The sequence below is a fragment of the Gambusia affinis genome, linkage group LG18, assembly GCF_019740435.1.
Source record: "Gambusia affinis linkage group LG18, SWU_Gaff_1.0, whole genome shotgun sequence".
In the NCBI taxonomy this organism is placed as follows: domain Eukaryota; kingdom Metazoa; phylum Chordata; class Actinopteri; order Cyprinodontiformes; family Poeciliidae; genus Gambusia; species Gambusia affinis.
The window spans coordinates 3,347,866-3,366,379 of NC_057885.1; the positions used below are offsets into that span (position 1 = coordinate 3,347,866).

The 18,514-nt window shown below is 38.5% G+C and overlaps 2 protein-coding genes across 2 annotated transcripts; both read left to right on the forward strand.

The window, feature by feature from the left end:
• The first annotated feature begins 1,318 nt into the window (after positions 1–1,318).
• Positions 1,319–11,768, forward strand: vgf (VGF nerve growth factor inducible). The gene is made up of 2 exons (XM_044097903.1): positions 1,319–1,561; positions 9,521–11,768. Exon 2 carries the CDS (start codon positions 9,571–9,573, stop codon positions 11,722–11,724), a length of 2,154 nt encoding a protein of 717 aa, XP_043953838.1. The 5' UTR covers positions 1,319–1,561; positions 9,521–9,570; the 3' UTR covers positions 11,725–11,768.
• LOC122820462 lies at positions 6,216–8,871 on the forward strand. Its single transcript, XM_044097906.1, has 3 exons — positions 6,216–7,002; positions 7,246–7,414; positions 7,562–8,871. The coding sequence occupies exons 1-3, from the start codon at positions 6,234–6,236 to the stop codon at positions 7,689–7,691; spliced, it is 1,068 nt and encodes a 355-aa protein (XP_043953841.1). The 5' UTR covers positions 6,216–6,233; the 3' UTR covers positions 7,692–8,871.
• Positions 11,769–18,514: the final 6,746 nt, after the last annotated feature.

Genomic DNA, 18,514 nt, shown 5'->3' on the forward strand with positions numbered 1-18,514 from the left:
ATCCAGATAGGAAGCTACAGCCCTCTTGCCAGGATGGCTTACCTGTGACAGAGGTACAACTACTGCTCATCCTTTAAATTTTAGTAAATATGTTCAGTTGGTTAGGATGAGATTTACTGTTTTGTGTTTGATTCTAAACTCCTAATAACATCAAAGCTTTACACAGAGAACTGACCCATATACAGCTGGAAAGTAACTAGTAACATTTACTCAGTTGCATTTACTATTGAGGAACTTTTATTGGGGGAAAAAAAAATCATTTTCGGTGTAACTTTATTACACTACTCTTTACTCTTGGCGGAAATTTCTCGATCCTCCACTGACTGTGAGCAACTTATTAGAAAGAAGAAGAAAAAAAAAATGGATCACAGACAAACACAGTTTATGTTAATGTGAGATGTCTTATTTTGTGATTGTAATGCCATTTTCTGGGCCACTCAGCACTGGAAGTACTTTACTATGATCAAACATACAGCATACTGTTTTATATTCTTTTGTGTGCTTAAAAATAAAATTGGGGAAATGGTCTCTTTTGCTTGGATCTGTTTTGTTACCACGTCATTTGCATACAATTTTTATTTTTATTATGCACACAATTTTTATTTTTATTATGCACATATTGATTGCATTATTTTAAAATATTTAATCAGATGTGATTAGTTAGCACATGAGTAAGATTTTAAGAAATTACTTTTTTATTTTTGAGTAATTTCTTGGCTGGATCCTTTTTAGTCTTGAGAAAAATATGTTTTAAGTTGGGCTACCTCTTTCAGTACATTTTTGGGTGTTCTACCCACCTTTCTCTCTCTCTCTCTACATATATATATATACACACACACAATTTATCCATTTAGTTTCTAGATTTTCGTTTGTACAACACATTTTAGATGGTAACTCCCTGTGTGCTATGAATAGTGTGGATTACTACATTTGCTATTTTGAGCTGAACCGAGATATTTTTCAATACACAGAGACTCCAAATATTTCAGGTCATAAGCACCTTACATATACACATAAGCAAGTTATATTACTTTTGGCCGAATTGCTAAGTACAAACTTTATAGCGACGCAAAGATTTCTGGCACTAATGGAACCCCATGTTTTAGGGCTACCTTGCTTGAGATTGTCTTTTGCTATTTCTTGTCATCTGGTTATTGAGGACATATGGAGAAAATCTGGGCTCAAATTGCCATGACAGCAGGGGAGGGTCGGGGGCCCTCTGGGGAGGGTCAGGAGGGTTCTTCTGTTGCCCAAAAACTATGAATGAAATGCAAGTTGGTGACGTCAAAGGGACCTCTTGACGCATATGTCACGTGAGTTTGGAAGGCGGAGAGATCCTGAGATTCACAGCCCCGCTGTCCATAGTTCTGAAAACAGGCATTCCAGGAGAGGAACCCCGAGAGGACACGTCGACAAAAACCAACTCCAACATCTGACTGCGACTCAGAAATATCAGCGACATTTGGAGCTGGTTGTGCGCGTGACCGCGGGGTTTTCTCCACCTGACGTGACGAGAAAACTGGACCTGGAATCCCCAACGCCCCCCTCCCTTCACCTGCAAGTAAGTGGCAATTAATCAATCAGCCTTGTTTATCTCCTGCCCCCCACTCCCCTTCAACCCCCAAAGGTAGAAAACCGTTTCACCGTCCAGGTCATTCCTGGACAAGCGCTGAAGGAGTTAGTTGGAGCTGCGCTCAGGTGAGCTTAAGCAGCAACAAATGCGAGGCAGACAGCAGGCTGGGTCCCGCTGCGCTGGAGCGGAGGAGCAGGGACGGTGTCACCTGCACATCCAGTCCAGTCATGGTTGTTTCTCCAACAGTTTGAACATCTGGAATCCAGTCAGTGGAGAGCAGAACCTGCACTGGCAGCGCGTCGTTGGACCTTCATTGTATGCTGGTCAAATCTGCTGGGAGCTTCGGTTTCTCATTCTCCTAATCCTTCTAATCCTCCTCCTCCCACCCCCACCTTGTCCTCCTCACCTTCCTCATCCTCCTCTTCCTCCTTATCCCCCCATCCCCCATGGTTCTTTGTTATGAATGGAATTTGGGTAACAAATGGGCCAAAGAGGAGGTACCCTCATAGATTACTCTGCCAGTCTTATCTCTAGGTTTTCTTCGCCTTGTGTTGAGCTGCAGGTGTCGGTTGGGGTGGGGGTGGGTGGGCAGGGGGTCGTTACATCCCTTTCTTTTCTTTTTTCTTTTGCTTTCTTTCTTTTTTTTCTTTTTTGCTGTAGTGATATGAGTTAATTGGACCTTTGGAGCAGGTGGAAGGAATGTGTTTATTTGATAAGTAGGATGGAATAAGGCCGAAGCGCTAATGAATGTCGTCATCTTGCGTCAGGATGGCAGAATCAGGAGCAAAGAGGGCAGCACGCATCAGGTCCACAGCAGAATAATGATGCTGTTGAAAGCTGTGAGGTGAAACATCGTGAATGTAATTAAAAGTATGTGGAGGGAAATTAAAAATATTCAATATTCCGTTTTTAAACGTGGAATATTCATTTGCTGATTGTTGATATTCATTTGCTGGTCGTTGTTGCATTTTTTTTTATCATGACATTGTTGAATATTAAGCTGCAGGAATAATCACAAACTGATCATGGTGTGATGGATTAATGGTGAATTGTTCAAATAAAATGATTTATTTATTTAATGTGACATTGCTTATCTAAAGCGACAGATCTTGGAGGAATGGTTTTTCATCCATTCCTTGATTAGAAGACATATGTATTCCTTGGAGTGAGTTCTGATTGTGTCTGAGGATCTCTCTCTCTTTTAGGTTATGATAATTATTTTAATATTGAACTCCATGACTTCCTGTCGTCCCCAGGTTTTTAATCTTGGACGACTCTGTGCTTGGATTGTGAACACGTTGTTTGAACTCATGATAACCTGACACCATCTTTGTTGCTAAGTTATGTCTTTTTTTGTTATTATTTTTTATTTTTTAATGGGTTTTAATATGTTTGTGATAAATGTGATTTCTGACTTCCTACATACGTGAAAAAGTGATATAATCAAATGTGTACCCCCCTGTATGGAACATACAATTCTTTATTTTTCTGAAGTGTACAAAGAAATAAATATTCAGAAACAATAAACATGCAGCGTTATGAAAACGATTTCTAGTTCAGCCACAAGAGGGCTTAAGTGGTGGCATCACCATAGCGATGTTTTACAGGTAGTCACCCCGGTGACCTACAGTCACTCACTGCACACTTGGGGTGCGTTACACTGTAAAAAAAGTTTGTAAAATAAACAGTAAAATTCTGTTAAATCATGACAGAAAAATTTTGTAAAGCAAAACACAATGATATTTTGTTAATTAACCAGTATTATGTCGTATAATGTAGAACCGAAAATTATTGTAAATTTTAAAATATAAAATTGCAAATAATACTGTATTTTGTTGTGGAAAATACACATTTTGTATTTTTAATGGAAAAAGTTGTACCCTTCACAACATTTTAACATTTCAGCAGTGTAAAACTAACATTTACATTCTGTGATTATTAAATCCAAATGAATTGGAAGTTAGCTTACCCTTTTTTTGCTAGGGAGAAGTAAGTTTGGGCTTCCCTGTTTGTCCCTGTGACCCAACTCCAGATAAGTAAGATGGATGGATGGACAATGAAATAAATGAATAAATTAATAGATTTGGAAATTAATGTGGAATTAAGTAATTATGATTCCACATTGTTTACTTCCAATTTTGTTTACTAGTTATCTATTTATATTCACTTGTGTTTTCCCACTTCTTTAGATCGTCATTTCCTCTTTAATTCATTTACTTTTCTTTGTCAATTTTGATTGATGAAGAATATGAAGAATGGATCATTTCTTCATATTTCACGACTAACGTGGAGGAAACACCTGAATCAACAAGGAAGTCATGTAGCGTACTTGCTTATTGGTACATGTATTTTATTTATATATTTATTTTTTTGCTAACACTGGATTTTTTACCTTCACCGTTGCCATTATAAGCTCAAAGTTCGGCTACTGCAAGAAAGACAGAGATCACCGCTTTGTGCTCAAGTTCTCCCTTTCGCTCGCGGAGCGGTCTGTTCTGCTCTCTAATTGGTCCGCTTACCTGGCGCCGGAAATTTGAACAAGTTCGTACAACGGTTCTCATCTCAGAAGAAGCTGAATTGTGCTCAAACCTCGACAAAGAAAAGAACGCTGTTTGGACCTCGTCAGCTTTCAGCAAATGTAAGTTAAACTTTATTTTCTTCAAACGTAAAAGGCACGGTAATTTGTGTTTCTCGGGAGATTAAATTTTGTTTTTAAGGCGTCATATTGCTTCTTGGAACAATATGCAGTAGAATCATTTTTTGCTACACCTGCAACACGTGTAACTTGTTGGGTAGGTTGAAATTGTTTAAACATGATTACATGTAGGTTTTGCTGTAAAACACTAGAATCATTGAGGGGCTATGTGTTGCATTGCAGAGTGCACAGAAACGAGCCCAGTTGTGTATTCAAATGCCTCAGCACAGAATGTAAGCGGACATTTTGTACATATGCAGCGTTTAAAACTCATTTTTTACCGTGTCTTCACAACCCGAATCAGCCAAAGCCATTGTTGTTAAATTGAAATGCACCATTTCATTGTGTGGGCACCAGCTCAAAGACATTGTGGATTTGATTTGTGCACAACAAATTTCTTTGCCACAGGTTGCCTTTCTTGAAATAATAATCCAAGAATATTTGGAATCAAGAAAATCTTTATTTCCTGAAACTTCACTTAAACCAAAACATCATTTCTTGCGGCACTATCCAGCCCTAATTTTGAAATTTGGACCTTTGATTAGGTTGTGGACAATGCGTTTTGAGAGTAAACATGTCTACTTTAAAAGATGTGCAAGGCATTTCAAAAATTTTAAAAACATATGCTTGACACTATCAGAAAGACACCAGATGTTTCAGGCTTACATCTCAGCTGGCCCTAGATGCAATCAACTGCTGCTGGTCAAGGACAGTTGTGTTTTTTACTCAAGCCTCTACAGTGATGAAATAAAACATGCAGTAAAATACCTGGGATTTTCTGAAAAAGACACAAGTATTTCCACAGAGATACAATATAAGGGAACAGTGTATAAAAAGGGGCATTCCTTGGTTTCAAAGAATGATGAGTATATGGAGTTTGGAGAGCTGGTTTTAATTCTGATTCAAAATGAAACTGATGTGTATTGTGTTATGGATGTACAAACAGCTGTCTATCATCCTGATTACCATCTGTATTCAGTGACAAAACAGACTTCAAGCACTTTGTGTATTAACATAAATGACTTGGTTGACTTTTACCCTTTGACCTCTTATCAGGTAAATGGACAACAAGTTGTTCCTCTGAAACACAGTGTGTTTTCAAAATAAAAATGTCTTTATATACCATGATGGAAAGTCCACTTAAAACAGATAGGTTGATGTGAACAAAAATAATAAAGAAAAAACAGGGAGAGAAGTTTGACTAGAAATTTAAGGAAGTACATGACTAAAAAGTGTGAATTGGGCACAATATTTTGTTTGACACTAAGTATGAGTCTCTTTAATTTGTACATAGTTGAATACATGTTATATTATGGCGATCTTGTTTTTTTTACCATTATTTTGTCTGATTTTATTCCAGAAATGGCTGAGCAAACATTTTTACGCAGTGCTATCAGTGAAGTGTTGCCCGATCTTGCAGAGGCTTCAAAAGACATTCTTGAGGAGACTTTACAGTCAATTGGAGTAGAAACGTATGATGACTTCCAGTTCATTGTTGAGGAAGACTTGCTGTCAGCATTAAGACCAATTCAAGCCAGAAAGGCACTTGCTGCTTGGAAATTCAGATGTAAGTAAAATTCTAGAAAAGCAAAAATCAATCATTAAACACTAATATTCATATTCCGTTCTGATAACTTATTTGTTTTTTTTGTGTTTTTGAAGGCCGGACCCCTGAAACCAGCAGGTCCTCAAGTAATGCATCACCAGATACTCCTCCATCACAGCCGTCTTTGTCCCGCTAAGTGTGTCATCAAACTCCTCCAGCAGCAGACATCTGCAGCAGACCGGATGGACACCTTTGAGATACCATGGGAAAAGTTCTCAGAAGAACTGATGCAGGCATTAGAGAGAGGTAAACGGCCAAGTCCAAAAATGAGGAAGGAGATGGTCAGGATTGTGGTGTCTGAAATGATGCGAAAAAGTTCTTACTTGGGTAAATGGAGTTCTACAGAGGTTGCAAAGAAGATGGTGGCAAAATATCCAAAATCTCTACAAGATGTTATCGATGGAGATGTCATTGGCCCTGGCTATCATTCACTCGTCAAACAACTTCAATATCGAATTGAGAACGTGAAGCGATCTACAATGCCTAAAATAAGAAAGCGAAAGCGCTGCTCTGAAAACTCTGACACAGATGAAATTCCTCAGGAACAGAGAGCTGCAATTCAGGACACCTATGGGTGTATCAACTGGAATGTAAAATTCCTTCCTCTTGGAGAAACTGCTGAAAGTCAGCAACAGAAGAAGGACAAGCTCAAGATGATGTCTCTGCAGAAGGAGGCCAATCCTGAGGAGATGAAACAATTACTGAGGACAACTTTCTACTCACAGCGCAAAGATATTAACCAGGGGAAAAGCATTCAAGATGTCTTGGAAGCCTGGCCTGTTTTATTTCATGACATTGGGATGGCTGTACACTACAAGGAACTTACTGGACTTGGATTGAAGGAAACCTTCATGAGGAACATGGATATGAAGGTGAAAAGACTGCTGAACTACATGAACACTGTTTGTGTGAACAAAAACAAAAGGTTTTTCCAGGCTCAGACAAAGTTGAAGATGTTAAAGGGAGAACTGGACGGTTACTCTGAAGATGTTAAAGAGCTGATGCTCCTACTTCTCTGCTACTTCAATGAAAATGAAGAAGCAATGTTCTTCTGTGTGGAGGACACATGCCTAGCTGAAGAAGTACAGATGGAGAATGTCTCCTTGACTCCCACTATCATTGTGTGTGGTGAGTTCATTTTTGTTTTTCCAGTTTCTTTGACCTGTTGTCTTTTTTGTTGTCTTGTCCCCTTTCTTTGCCCTTTTGTCCATCTGGCATTTTGTTTAATATTGGGGTTTTTTTTCAATTCTTTTCTTATCCTTCTACTATACTAATTTTTTTTCATACTTTTCACTTAATTTGTTATGTTTTATATAAATGTCATTGTTTTGTTGTATCAGGAGTCTAAATTTATTTGTTCTTTCTCCTTAGGTCAATCCTGCTTCCATGCTAAACGATTCATGCTGAGTGTGGATCAACAGATTGGAAACAACAACATCTCCTGTTTTATTTCTGCCCTCTGCATGATGTTTGGGAGCTATTATTGTTTTAACATACATTATCCATCGGGGCTGGCGTCTACACTGGAGTTTCTGCAGAGGTATGAGTTTTATTTTTGTTTGTTCTTTTTTATAAATTGGAGGGAGTTAAATTTGACTTTTGACCACTTTTATATCTTGAATAAAATGTTTATTTCTGTGTGAGGCACATTTTGATGTAGTTTTCTGTTTGTCCTCTTTATCTTAAGGTGTTTCTTCTCAATCAACCCAGACAAGGGCAGTAAGGTGGAAGAAACCCGTAAACCCAGACTGCATGTGAACCCCCGTGTACTCACCTTGATCCAGGAACTTTCGGATTATGAGTGGCGTGATGTTTGAGAAAGGACTAAAGTCAGTGAGTTATCAGGACAGTGTTTAATCTTAACAGAGCTGAATAGATTTGTAAATGTATGTTGCATCTCACACCGTGTCTGCTGAAGTTAAAAAAGTTGAAAAGACATATTTATATTTGTTCAGTGGTTAAATTTTGCTCCATGTCAGAAAGGACAAATGAGAATTTCATTGAAAATATGTTTTCAATTAAAATGTTTATTTGTTTAAAAAAAAATTGAATTATTATTATAGATACAGTTTATATTGGGCTTCCTTGTGTTTTTAATTTGCATTTAACTGGTAAATGTTTGTTGAAATTTGATGTTTATAGATATTTGAAAATAGAATTGTTTCTAAAATAAGAAAAACTTTTGAAGCAAACAAACATTATTATTGAAATGTATACTGGAAATAGAAATTTATTGTATGTTATAATCTTCAAGCCCCCCCTCCAAAAAAAGGGGGTGAAAGTTGGTTCTCATACTGTTTCTGATAAAATTAAAAAGGTTGAAGAAATTTATATCTATTCAGCAGGTGCATTTGCTTCATGATGTTCAGAAAAGATGTTCAGAACTTCATTGAAAATAAATATTTCAAAGGCATGCAAGTGTATGTTTATTTTTTTAAGATTATCATAGATACAATTTATATTGGGCTTCCTTGTGTTTTAAAGTTTCCTTTAAGTGGGAAATGTTTGTTGAAATGTGATGCTTATGGATATTTAAAAATATAATTATTAGTAAAAAGAAAAAAAATTTAAAGCAAATTTCAGTTTTTCAGAAAGTAATAAAAAATGTTTTAAATTGACATTTTAACAGTTTTAATCTGTTATTCAAAGGTATTTTATCAGTAGGACTAACTGAAGTTTTTTGTACAACAAACAAAAACTGGGTAAATCTTACTGGAAAATTTTTTAAAAATAACAGCATTATTATGATAATTCATCAGAAAAAGTTGGTTAAAATTACTTGATAAAACTGTTTTATTAACAAAATAACCCTGTTCAAATCACAGTTAAAATTTGTGCAAAACTGTGGGACAATCTGTTTATTTCACAATTTAAAACTGTAGTAATTACTGTTTGGTCAGTAAAACAGTTTACATGTTCACTGTGTTTTTTACTGAATTATTCTGGCAACCACAGCTGCCAGTTTTTTATTGTAAAAACAACGGAATTTTTTTTACAGTGTAGAAAACATTACCTGCACTAGATGTAGTTCAAACGCCGTCCGTTAGCATTCATGAAACCAACTGAGCTCTGGTCTTCTCATCCAACAGCTTTTCCGGCATTGCATTGCTCTTAACCTGGGTCTCTCAGTGAACATGACTGTTGTCACAGTTTTCTCAGCAAAAGACGTGGCATAGATGTTGGACTGTCATGGGTTCTTTCCTCGGTATTCAGAACTAAATCAGTAAACACAAACAATAACAAAAAAGTTGGAGCGAATACAGCCACGTTCACCCTCCAGCCTGAAGAGATGCCATTCCTATTTTTGAGTTTTAAACTAAATCTTTCACTGACTGGCGGTACAACTAAGACATGCTGAGTCCTGAATGATCAGAATACAATAGTTCACTCAAAGAAATGGTTTAATATGCATCTTAACAAACACTTTCTTCTAACAGTACATAAAGGTTCCTCTGTCTGAGCCTTGGGCAGATGAGCCATGTGAATGTGAAACGTGTGTTTTTCTGGATGTCTCTAATATTTTACTGGTAACTTATTTTTCAGCTGCTGATGGCGTTGGCCCTGCAGTGCCTGGTTTGGTTTTCTGCTGTCTGAAAAGAGTTCTTAAAGCTTTAAATATGATTTTGTGTTCTTATTTTTCCCCTAGGTGTTTTTGGTCACTCTCTGCTCCCAGTTCAGGATCTGTTCCATCAGGCCATGACAAGAAACTGCCATGCCTCGTGTGTCCTCACCATCATGGTCCTCTTCACATCTTTATCCTTCCTTCATCTCTCCACACCCAATCCAGTTTCTACGTTTGGAGATTATGACAACGCACCCAGAGAGATTCTTCCCAGGCTTCCAGTTTATGAAAACACCGAACGAACGCAGGAGAGACGGAAAAGAACCTTGAAAGACCAAACTGAGCAAGAAGAGGAGCTCTTCAAAGATGTAGATCCCAAAAGACTAGCTGCTGTGTTACTGGAGGCTCTGAATCACACACACATGGAAAGAGAGAGGGATGAAGAGAACTCTAACAGCATGGAAGAAGAGACACAGACTGAGAGAGACGAGATTCAAAAAGAAGAACCACATGGTGAGAGAGTGTCAAGAAACAGAGAAAGAGACGGGCAGAAAGAGCTGGAGCTGTTTATTGCTTCACACGGCAAGGAACAGCGACGGGAGGAGGACGAGGAGAAGAAGAAAGCTCTGGAAAAGGAGGAGAAGATGACTGAGAAGGTGACAAGCCACACCACAAGTCAGACGGTCCAAGTTCAAACAAAGCAGCAGCCAAATGGATCAGACGGAACAGCAGCGAGCGGCGCTGCTAACCAGCAGGGACCATCCAACACCGAACAAAGCAGCTACGAAGAAGAGGAGCAGCTCAATCCTGAGGAGCTGAAGAGCCTGGAGACCGTGATGAAGGAGTTTCCACGTCTTAACAGTAAAAGAGACGGTGCTTTGGAGGAGCAGCAGAGAAACACTAGAGGTTACAGCAGCTACAATGACATCAATCCGATAAATAAGGGCAGTGACCTCGCCATGACCAAGAAAAAATTAAAATGGCAGGAAGAAACACAGAAAGCAGTGTACTTCCCAACATTTACGGGAGGCAATTCTGTAGAGGAATCAGAGGTCGGCAACTATATTAGCAAAGCAACCCCGCCCCCGACTCCAACTGAACAGAAAGGGGTGCAAGACGATTACACAGAGGAGGAAGAGGAGGAGGAATTGCTCAGCCCAGAGGAGGAGGAAGCTCGAGCCAAAGTGGAGCAGGAGGAGATGATGAGGCAGGCGGCAGAGGCACAAAAAGCCAAAATGGAAGAGGAAAAGCTGGCTGACATCGCCTCAGACATGTTGCTGAGCTACATGGGTAAACAAAATAAAGGTGACAAGAAGCACAGCTTGTCCATGTCGAATGCCGCAGAGGATAAGAGATCTGATGAGGAAGTGACAGAGGACGACGACCTTGACCCTCAGACCATTGACAAGTTGATTGAGATTTCCAGTAAATTGCACCTCCCCGCTGATGACGTTGTGGACATAATCACTGATGTCGAGAAGAAGAAGAAGAAAGATGTGCCACCCGAGATGGCATCTGTTCGGCAGTATACCTCAGCGCCACTGTCTCCTTCTTTTCAATCCGATTGGCAAGTGTCGTCAAATCAAAACAGCTTTCCGGTCTCAAAGCAACCATCTCCAGCTGTAAACATCTTAAAAACCTGGTTTCAAGATCAAAACACACCAAAATCAGACGTTTCCCAAAGGAAACATCCTAAACCTTTGCTACCGTATAATTTCTCACCCAAACCTGAAAAAGCCTTTCCGGTGAAACAGGAGCGCTGGTTCAAGTTACCAAAGTCTGTCTGGACTGGCTACTCTTTGTATCCATACTCCTACTCCACCTACCGTCAAAGGAAACCCATCTTGGGTTACTATCCTTTCTATTTTCCTCCCATGCCAAGACCTAAATCCCATTACTACCGGCCTAAACCTCCTCTAACACGCAACAATTTCTTTGGTAATTCTGTGGAAGATCCGTACATTTTCCCTTCGAGAAGGCACTATCAAAGCTGGGTCCGACCTCAGCTGAGAAAATCACCTGCCGCCCTTCAGCCTAAGTCTTTCTACTCCAGCTACTACCCACGTCCTTACTCACAGCCATTTCAGCGAATACCTCCATCCCAAGCCAATTCCCCTCCTCAGACAGCTGCGCAACGAAAGCAGTTCCTGATCTCCGCTCTGGAACCCGCGGCATTAAAAAACAAAGACTATCACAAGGGTGCAAAACAGCCAGACAGCAGTATCCATGACGATGTGGAGAAATACATCCAGCAGATTCTCATGAGCAGAGCACAGAGGCTGGACTGAAATGGAAGTAAATAAACATTAGTGCAAGATTCCGACATCTTAAAGATGAACCAGCAGAAAGCTATATTTCTTTGAGATGTTTTTGGGTTATGTTTTTTCTAAAGGGGCAGTATTATGTAAAGTCAACATTTCGGGGGCTTTCCATCATTATGATGTTATTTCCTCATCAAAACCATACCTGGAGTGTTTCTTTGTTTTTTTATGCATGTTTGAAAAATCCTTGAATCTCCCCTGGCAACCATTCTGGTTTGTAAAATGTTCAGGGAGCCGAGCGCCATTTTCACTCACAGCTAATCCTCAGAGCAGTTTTCAAGCCGAGCTTCTGCTCCTTCAAACTAGCAGCAGCAATTGGAAAGCCGCTGGTGGAACTGTGCATCTCCTGAGCTCATTATATGAACCGTTTCTCAGCCCAGTGCTGTGATGAACGTTTGTAAGCGCTTAATAGTGAAGCGTTGTTATGATTTCCTGAGAGTCAGAAAGAGCACACATTTCTTAAAGAAACAGAGTATCAATTTCAAAGAGCTAAATTGCAAAATCAAATCTCTTTTGAGCCATGTTTGATTTATATGTAGAATTTTTTTAATAGTTACTTGATTGTCTGGAAAACACATAATACTGCCCCTTTCTCATTTGTTCCAAGTTCTTTCTTTCTGTTAGAATTGGTTGAGATGTGAACATGGCCATGTTCTGAATCCCAATGTAAAGTGTAAAGTGGTAGGATGGAGCCGAGAGGAACACGATGAATCTAGTCAGTTGATCCAGCTGTTGTTAAATTCCAGCATGAAAACTTTCTTGATCTTGACATTTCTGCATTAGACAATTGGGGTAAAAATGAAGTGGATGAACCATGTGATCTTGTGGTCCATTTTACAGAAATAATTAAATTGTTCATATAAGCATGTGGCTCCAAATGGATGAAGCTGGGCACAGTTTCTACTATCTGCCACCACTGTCACTATTGTGGTTGTGTAGTTGCCTCCACCTTTTAACTTGTTGTGGTGGCTCCGTCTGCATGGCAGATGAAATGTAAGGAGCTCTGATCTCCCAAGTTAAAGATTGTCTTCTTTTTTTTTTCATAACAGTGAATGAAAACTCTACACTCTTCACCCTATTGCTGCATTTATCAAGGTTTTACATTGGAAAAACATAGTTTCACATCAACCCCAGACTCATTGGATGCAGATTACAAGATGAGGCCACGCCTTTAAATTTCTAATAGTCAAAAATAACAAAAGATAAAACTTTTAATATAAAATCCCCATCAAACAAATCCACCCCACAACAGCAATGTGACGTAACTATATTTTGTGTGAGTTGATAGCTAAGTGGGAAGGAGCTCAAAAACACCCTTTCTAGTTCTGTGTCGGTTTTATTGACGTGTGTGTGGCCTGCTGCCCTTAAAGTCTCACCAGAAAAAAACAAACTTAGAGCAGTGGTGCTTTCTGATATGGGCAACACGGGCAACCGCCCAGGGCAGCATCTTGTGTCAACAACTTGGTGAAGGGCGGTTGGGGGGCGGTGCCAAAGAGGCAAAGACCGCCACTGACTCACAGACGGCAAGATCCTGAAATCAAGCCAAAGCCGTAGTTTTCCCTCTGGTGTCGCTTCACAGCTGACACGAGATGTCTGCTCCTCTCTGGTCGCTTTGATTTTCTCCAGATGTGGGGAACACACATCTTTGCTTTTTCTTGTCCAATTTTGTTAACCTCTTTTTGTTTCAGATGTTTTATGATTATTTTGAATGTTCAGATGCAGCTCTAAAACCTAAGCAGTGCAGTATTATGTTTTTAAAGAGAGAATGTTTAATCCTATTCATTTTAAATAAGATTTTAAGCAAATTCCAGTTTAGTAGAAAAGTTTGGGTCTATTAAGAGTGAGTTTGACTCCAAACTTATTGAGATTTAAGATATTCCATCAAAAACTGGGCAGAGTTTTTTTTAAAATATATATCTAAAGTTTCTTGATATTTGAGATAGATATTAAATAGTTATTGTTCTGTCTCCTTAACAACAAACTTGAAAAGCACACTTTCATGAAAAATTCTCATTAACAAAATATCATACAACATTGCAGAGTACATTTCACACATAAACCAGCAAACATCACAAAACAGCTTGCTTTCATGATGAGTCATCTTTTTGCATAACTTAAAGTACCTTGTTGCCATGGTGCCAAACACTGGCATGTTTGGCATTTCTTATACAGCTGATGCCTTCAGAGGGTGCAGCTTGGACACATCAGCTGAGCCTGGTGTCAATCTGTACAGAGGTCATTATTATCTAAATTGCATATCCATAATTACCTTTACAAAAACAGATGGACAGTTGTTGCTTTTCAATAACTAATCACAGGGGAAACTTTGCTTTTTGATAGCTTAAAAGTCCCACAAGTTTGCAACAACATGTAAGATTTGTATAGTGTATTTGTTGAGTACTTGGCCCTATATGGAAATGATATTATAGTAAAGTATCTTAAGTGTGAGCCTTTGAACTTGTAAACTTTTATCAAGATTAATTTAACCTAAATTAACTTTGTGACTATTCAAGTCTCTTTTGATCTAAATTTCTCTGTTTTTATCTTTTAAATTCTGAAATAGTTTTGAGATGATGATGATGACAGTTGCTATGAAATGCCATTTGTAAAGTTAAACATTCAAGATTTAACAGCCATAATTTGGCTTGTGTAGCCTGTCATAAGAGGGAGAAATAGACGTGCATTTTCCAAAGTCATATTTTCACCATTTTATGTATTCTTCTTTACTAAATATCTAATTAGTAAGGTTCGAACTAAATAATTAGCACAGAGCTACCTAAATATTCCCTTTTAAGTTAAATATTATATGGTTAACTAAATATTTAGCTTACTAAATAAATTTAGCTTCAAACTAAATATTTAGCTTGTTTACATATTTGTTAGAACTGTCACTTTGTTGTGGCAGCATAATATCAGATCTATGAAAATAAATGGAGCCCCCTTGGTTCTCAGGTTGTTAAATATTTGATTGTGTAACTTTACAAATGGCAAAAACATTGACTTTTTTTTTCTCCAGGGTTTTTAAGTCTCAATTTTAGAAGGTAGTTTGTATGAAATCGATATTGAACCAATGTGAAACAGATGCTCGGTTGGTGTTGGTGATCTCAGAATGTGTTTCCAAGTCAGAACAGAAGAATTTAGTGGAATAAAAAGAATTTCAACATTGTGCCTTTCATCAACAAAAGAAGTGAAGTGAAAGCAAGACGTTGTCTAACTAACATGTTTTCTGTATTTTTGATCATTTTTTGGGTCTGTTATGAAATTAAGACAGGAACTGTTGGTGGGCTAAAAATGCACACTTCAGAAATAAGGGCGCAGTCTTGCACGTTTCTGTATAAATGCATCCAAAAATTGCATCATTTTAAAAAGTAAAAAAAAAATAAAAAATCCTCAAGATTAAGGAAACAATGACTTCAGTACAAGTAAAAAATAGTGAGACGTGTATGAGTGAGTGTCAGTCTTTCTAACTGTACCTTGTTGTAAACGTCGTAATAAACATGCGTTTGCTGAATGTAAACAAGCACATGTTCATGACTACTTTTGCTACCCATGAAAAAGTGAATAAAGTCAATTATTTTTGTTACAATAATGTTTTCTTGTGGACCCACACATTCTTTTTACAACAGAGAGGACAGCCAGCTGAAGCCCAGCTCACATCTAGATTGATCCAAAACCAGAAGCTACAGCATGGAGGATAGAAAGCCAGCGACCATAGATTATATTTGTATTTATTAATACTCAACACTGGATGGAGTAGCTTGTCAATAAATAGCCAACAGAAGAGCGAGACAAACTAACAACAAGCAGAAGAAAATGAATTAACTGGGAAAAAACAGAGAGGGTGAGGAAAGAGAGCAGGGAGGAATGCAGTGGTGATGGTTGCAGCTCTGCCCACACAGAGGTGCAGTGATTCATGATGTCACGTGGAGAAAACAGGGTGACTCATCCACCAACATCATTGTGCAGCCACTGCAGAGCATCAAAGTGAACACACACACACACACACACGCACACCGAAAAACCCACACGATCATTCTACTCAATTAAATGGAGCTGCTTTTAGTATGTAAGGCAGTAAATGCTTAAAGGTGTTCAAACATCGATGGTGGTCCTACTGATCACACACCTCTGCTTGTGTTTATGTGGCTACCTTTCAATTCTGTGAACTGGTTTGAGCTTCGGCTCATGAGGGAGACTCAACATAAAATGAGCTGAACTTCCACCGTTTTACTAGGATTATTGATGACATGTTCCGAAAGCATCAATGATAAACTGCAGATGACAATTGCTAAAACAAAAGGAGTTGAATACGCAGCACCTGTACTATTGGTACAGCTGGTTTGGATGTTGCCCATCAACAGCAGCCAGTGGGGGTGGGGCGGGACGGACCAGTCCAAATCAAAACGAGGCAGAGACAAACAGCCGTGCAGACGTTCAGGCCTAAAGGCATTCAAGGTTTACAATATCTTTAAATCAAGCAAACAGTGGCAACAGAGCGACTAATCAAATAAAGAAGAAACAGATTACAAACAAGAATATTTAACAATGGAGCTTGAAAGAGAACTCTAAAAAGATCATAAAACCTCAGGGAGGATTTGTATTCTGAGCAATGGAATCTAATCCAACCACAACAAACAGACACAAAAGCAAAAATGCTGAGAAATGGGATGATGACCAGCTCATTTTGAAGACCAAATTCGGCAAGAAAAAGTCATAAGACTGATGAAAATATGTGCGAAAACAGTGAAGTTCTCATGATGTTGGCTGGTGGTGTGTTGGACCCAAATGCAGAGAGGCGGAGGCAGCGGCTGACTTAAGTGAGGAGCTTAAATACTGGGGAGTTGTGAGTGTGGCAAAAGACCTGAGCTGATGATTACAGGTGTGAGTAATTAGAGCAGGAGTCAGGCTGAGGAGGGAGAGAGAAAGTGGCACAGGAGAACAGGAAATGATATTAACACTAAAGAATAACTTTGACTAAAGAAACATGATAACCTGGAGCAGAAAATAACTGACCCTGAAGAGTGACTAGACCTGGAGTAAAAGCAGAGAATGAACATAACTATAAACACGGCAAAGGGCTAAAATGATGGGGAACCATAAACAGGTCAAATTTAACAAAAACAAGAAATGTCAAATAATGAAACCAGAATGACCAACAAGGGTGAAACAAAAGTGGTGGCGCCGATGCATGGCAGCCACTGGGCCAATGCAGCTGAGGCTACTGCCAGTAGATCGCTACAATCAGCATATGAGTGTGTGTGTGTGAATGTCTAAATGACTGAATGTGGTGTGAACCAACCCAATGAACATGATAAAGCCTATGTTTATAGTCAAACAGTACCACATATTATAATAGTACTGTATGGTTGGAGTGAAGTTCAAGTTTGTCATTGTACCAGTATCATGTAACATTCACCGTTTGAAAGGAAACACTCTCCTGTTTAAGCCGGACCATAAAATAGCATATAGCACTGAGCTGTGCCATACCACCCAGTGGAAACAAGGCATAGGTCAAATTAGGATAAACGTCTGTGATTATGGTGAGAAAAACTATATTTAAAAAATCATGAGATAGAAGGACATGGACATCTGAGGTGAAGAGGTGAAAACAGGATGAACATCTGGTCTCACACTGTCAGGTCTGAATGAACATTTTATGAACAAAGGCGAGAAAAGGAGAGAAATCTAATGATGATCTGATGAGGAGAGAAAAATTATAAGATTATGTCTTAAACTAGGAACACCATGATTAGGTGATGTTATGACAGAATGACCATCTAATATATGGCCGTCTTATGTTTTAACCTAAGAATATGGTGACCATCTGACATCAAAAGGCTAGAAGAAATACATTTGATATGTGAAAATAATATGACCATCTGATGTGTAAAGTCACATTTAATTTATTGTTATTATTTTTACATATTTAAATTATACACTTTTACTCAAAATCACACTCATATCTCTGTTATTATCCACTCCTCTATGTAGACTGAAGGCGGACTTATTGATGTAAATACAATAAGGTGTGTTATTGTATTTGAGGTAAAATACTCGTAATTCAATATGCACATTTATATTCCAGGGAACCCAACATTACAACAGAGAATATTTCACTGACTTGACCAGCCTACCTGCTGAGTAAATAAAATGCACAAAAAAGACAAAAAAACAAACAACAACAACAACAACAACAACAACAACAACAACAACAACAACAACAACAACAACAACAAAAGATCTCAGTGTAGGGTCACAGTCGCTTAATCTGACCTGAGAACAATGTTCCCCGGAGCGCTTATTCCTGCAGCCGTAAGTCCGTCATTTACGGAGCAATACTGACCCCTGCTGGCAAATCACTGACACATTCCTATCACTCAGTGGCAGGTAATGAATAACAGGATACCTTATATTTTTATGCTCCAACACGAAAACATGCGCCATATAAAGAACCTACAACATCAAAACAGAAATAACATATAAACTACATCCAAATATACTATCTAACTATATTTGCAGAAACTTTTATGCTGACATCTAAACATCATTAGATTAAAGGAATTTGTTTTAGCTCATAAGGCATAGCAAAATTTATTAAACGTTAAAACAAAGAGGAAAGGGCAAAAACAATGGAAGAAAAGAACTGTGGTTTTATCAAACCCAAAGGAAAGACTAGAGAATTAAGAAGTTCAGAGAGAAGAGACAATCATGTCCAAGATTTTGAAACACTATTCATTTTAGGAGAACACTACAACTA

What these genes read in the sequence shown, in the direction of transcription:
- vgf (XM_044097903.1), top strand. Translation starts at nt 9,571, where the DNA reads ATGACAAGAAACTGCCATGCCTCGTGTGTCCTCACCATCATGGTCCTC.
- LOC122820462 (XM_044097906.1), top strand. Translation starts at nt 6,234, where the DNA reads ATGGTGGCAAAATATCCAAAATCTCTACAAGATGTTATCGATGGAGAT. An exon ending in TCCCACTATCATTGTGTGTG is followed by an intron (nt 7,003 to 7,245) that starts GTGAGTTCATTT and finishes CTTTCTCCTTAG; the next exon opens with GTCAATCCTGCTTCCATGCT. An exon ending in ACACTGGAGTTTCTGCAGAG is followed by an intron (nt 7,415 to 7,561) that starts GTATGAGTTTTA and finishes CTTTATCTTAAG; the next exon opens with GTGTTTCTTCTCAATCAACC.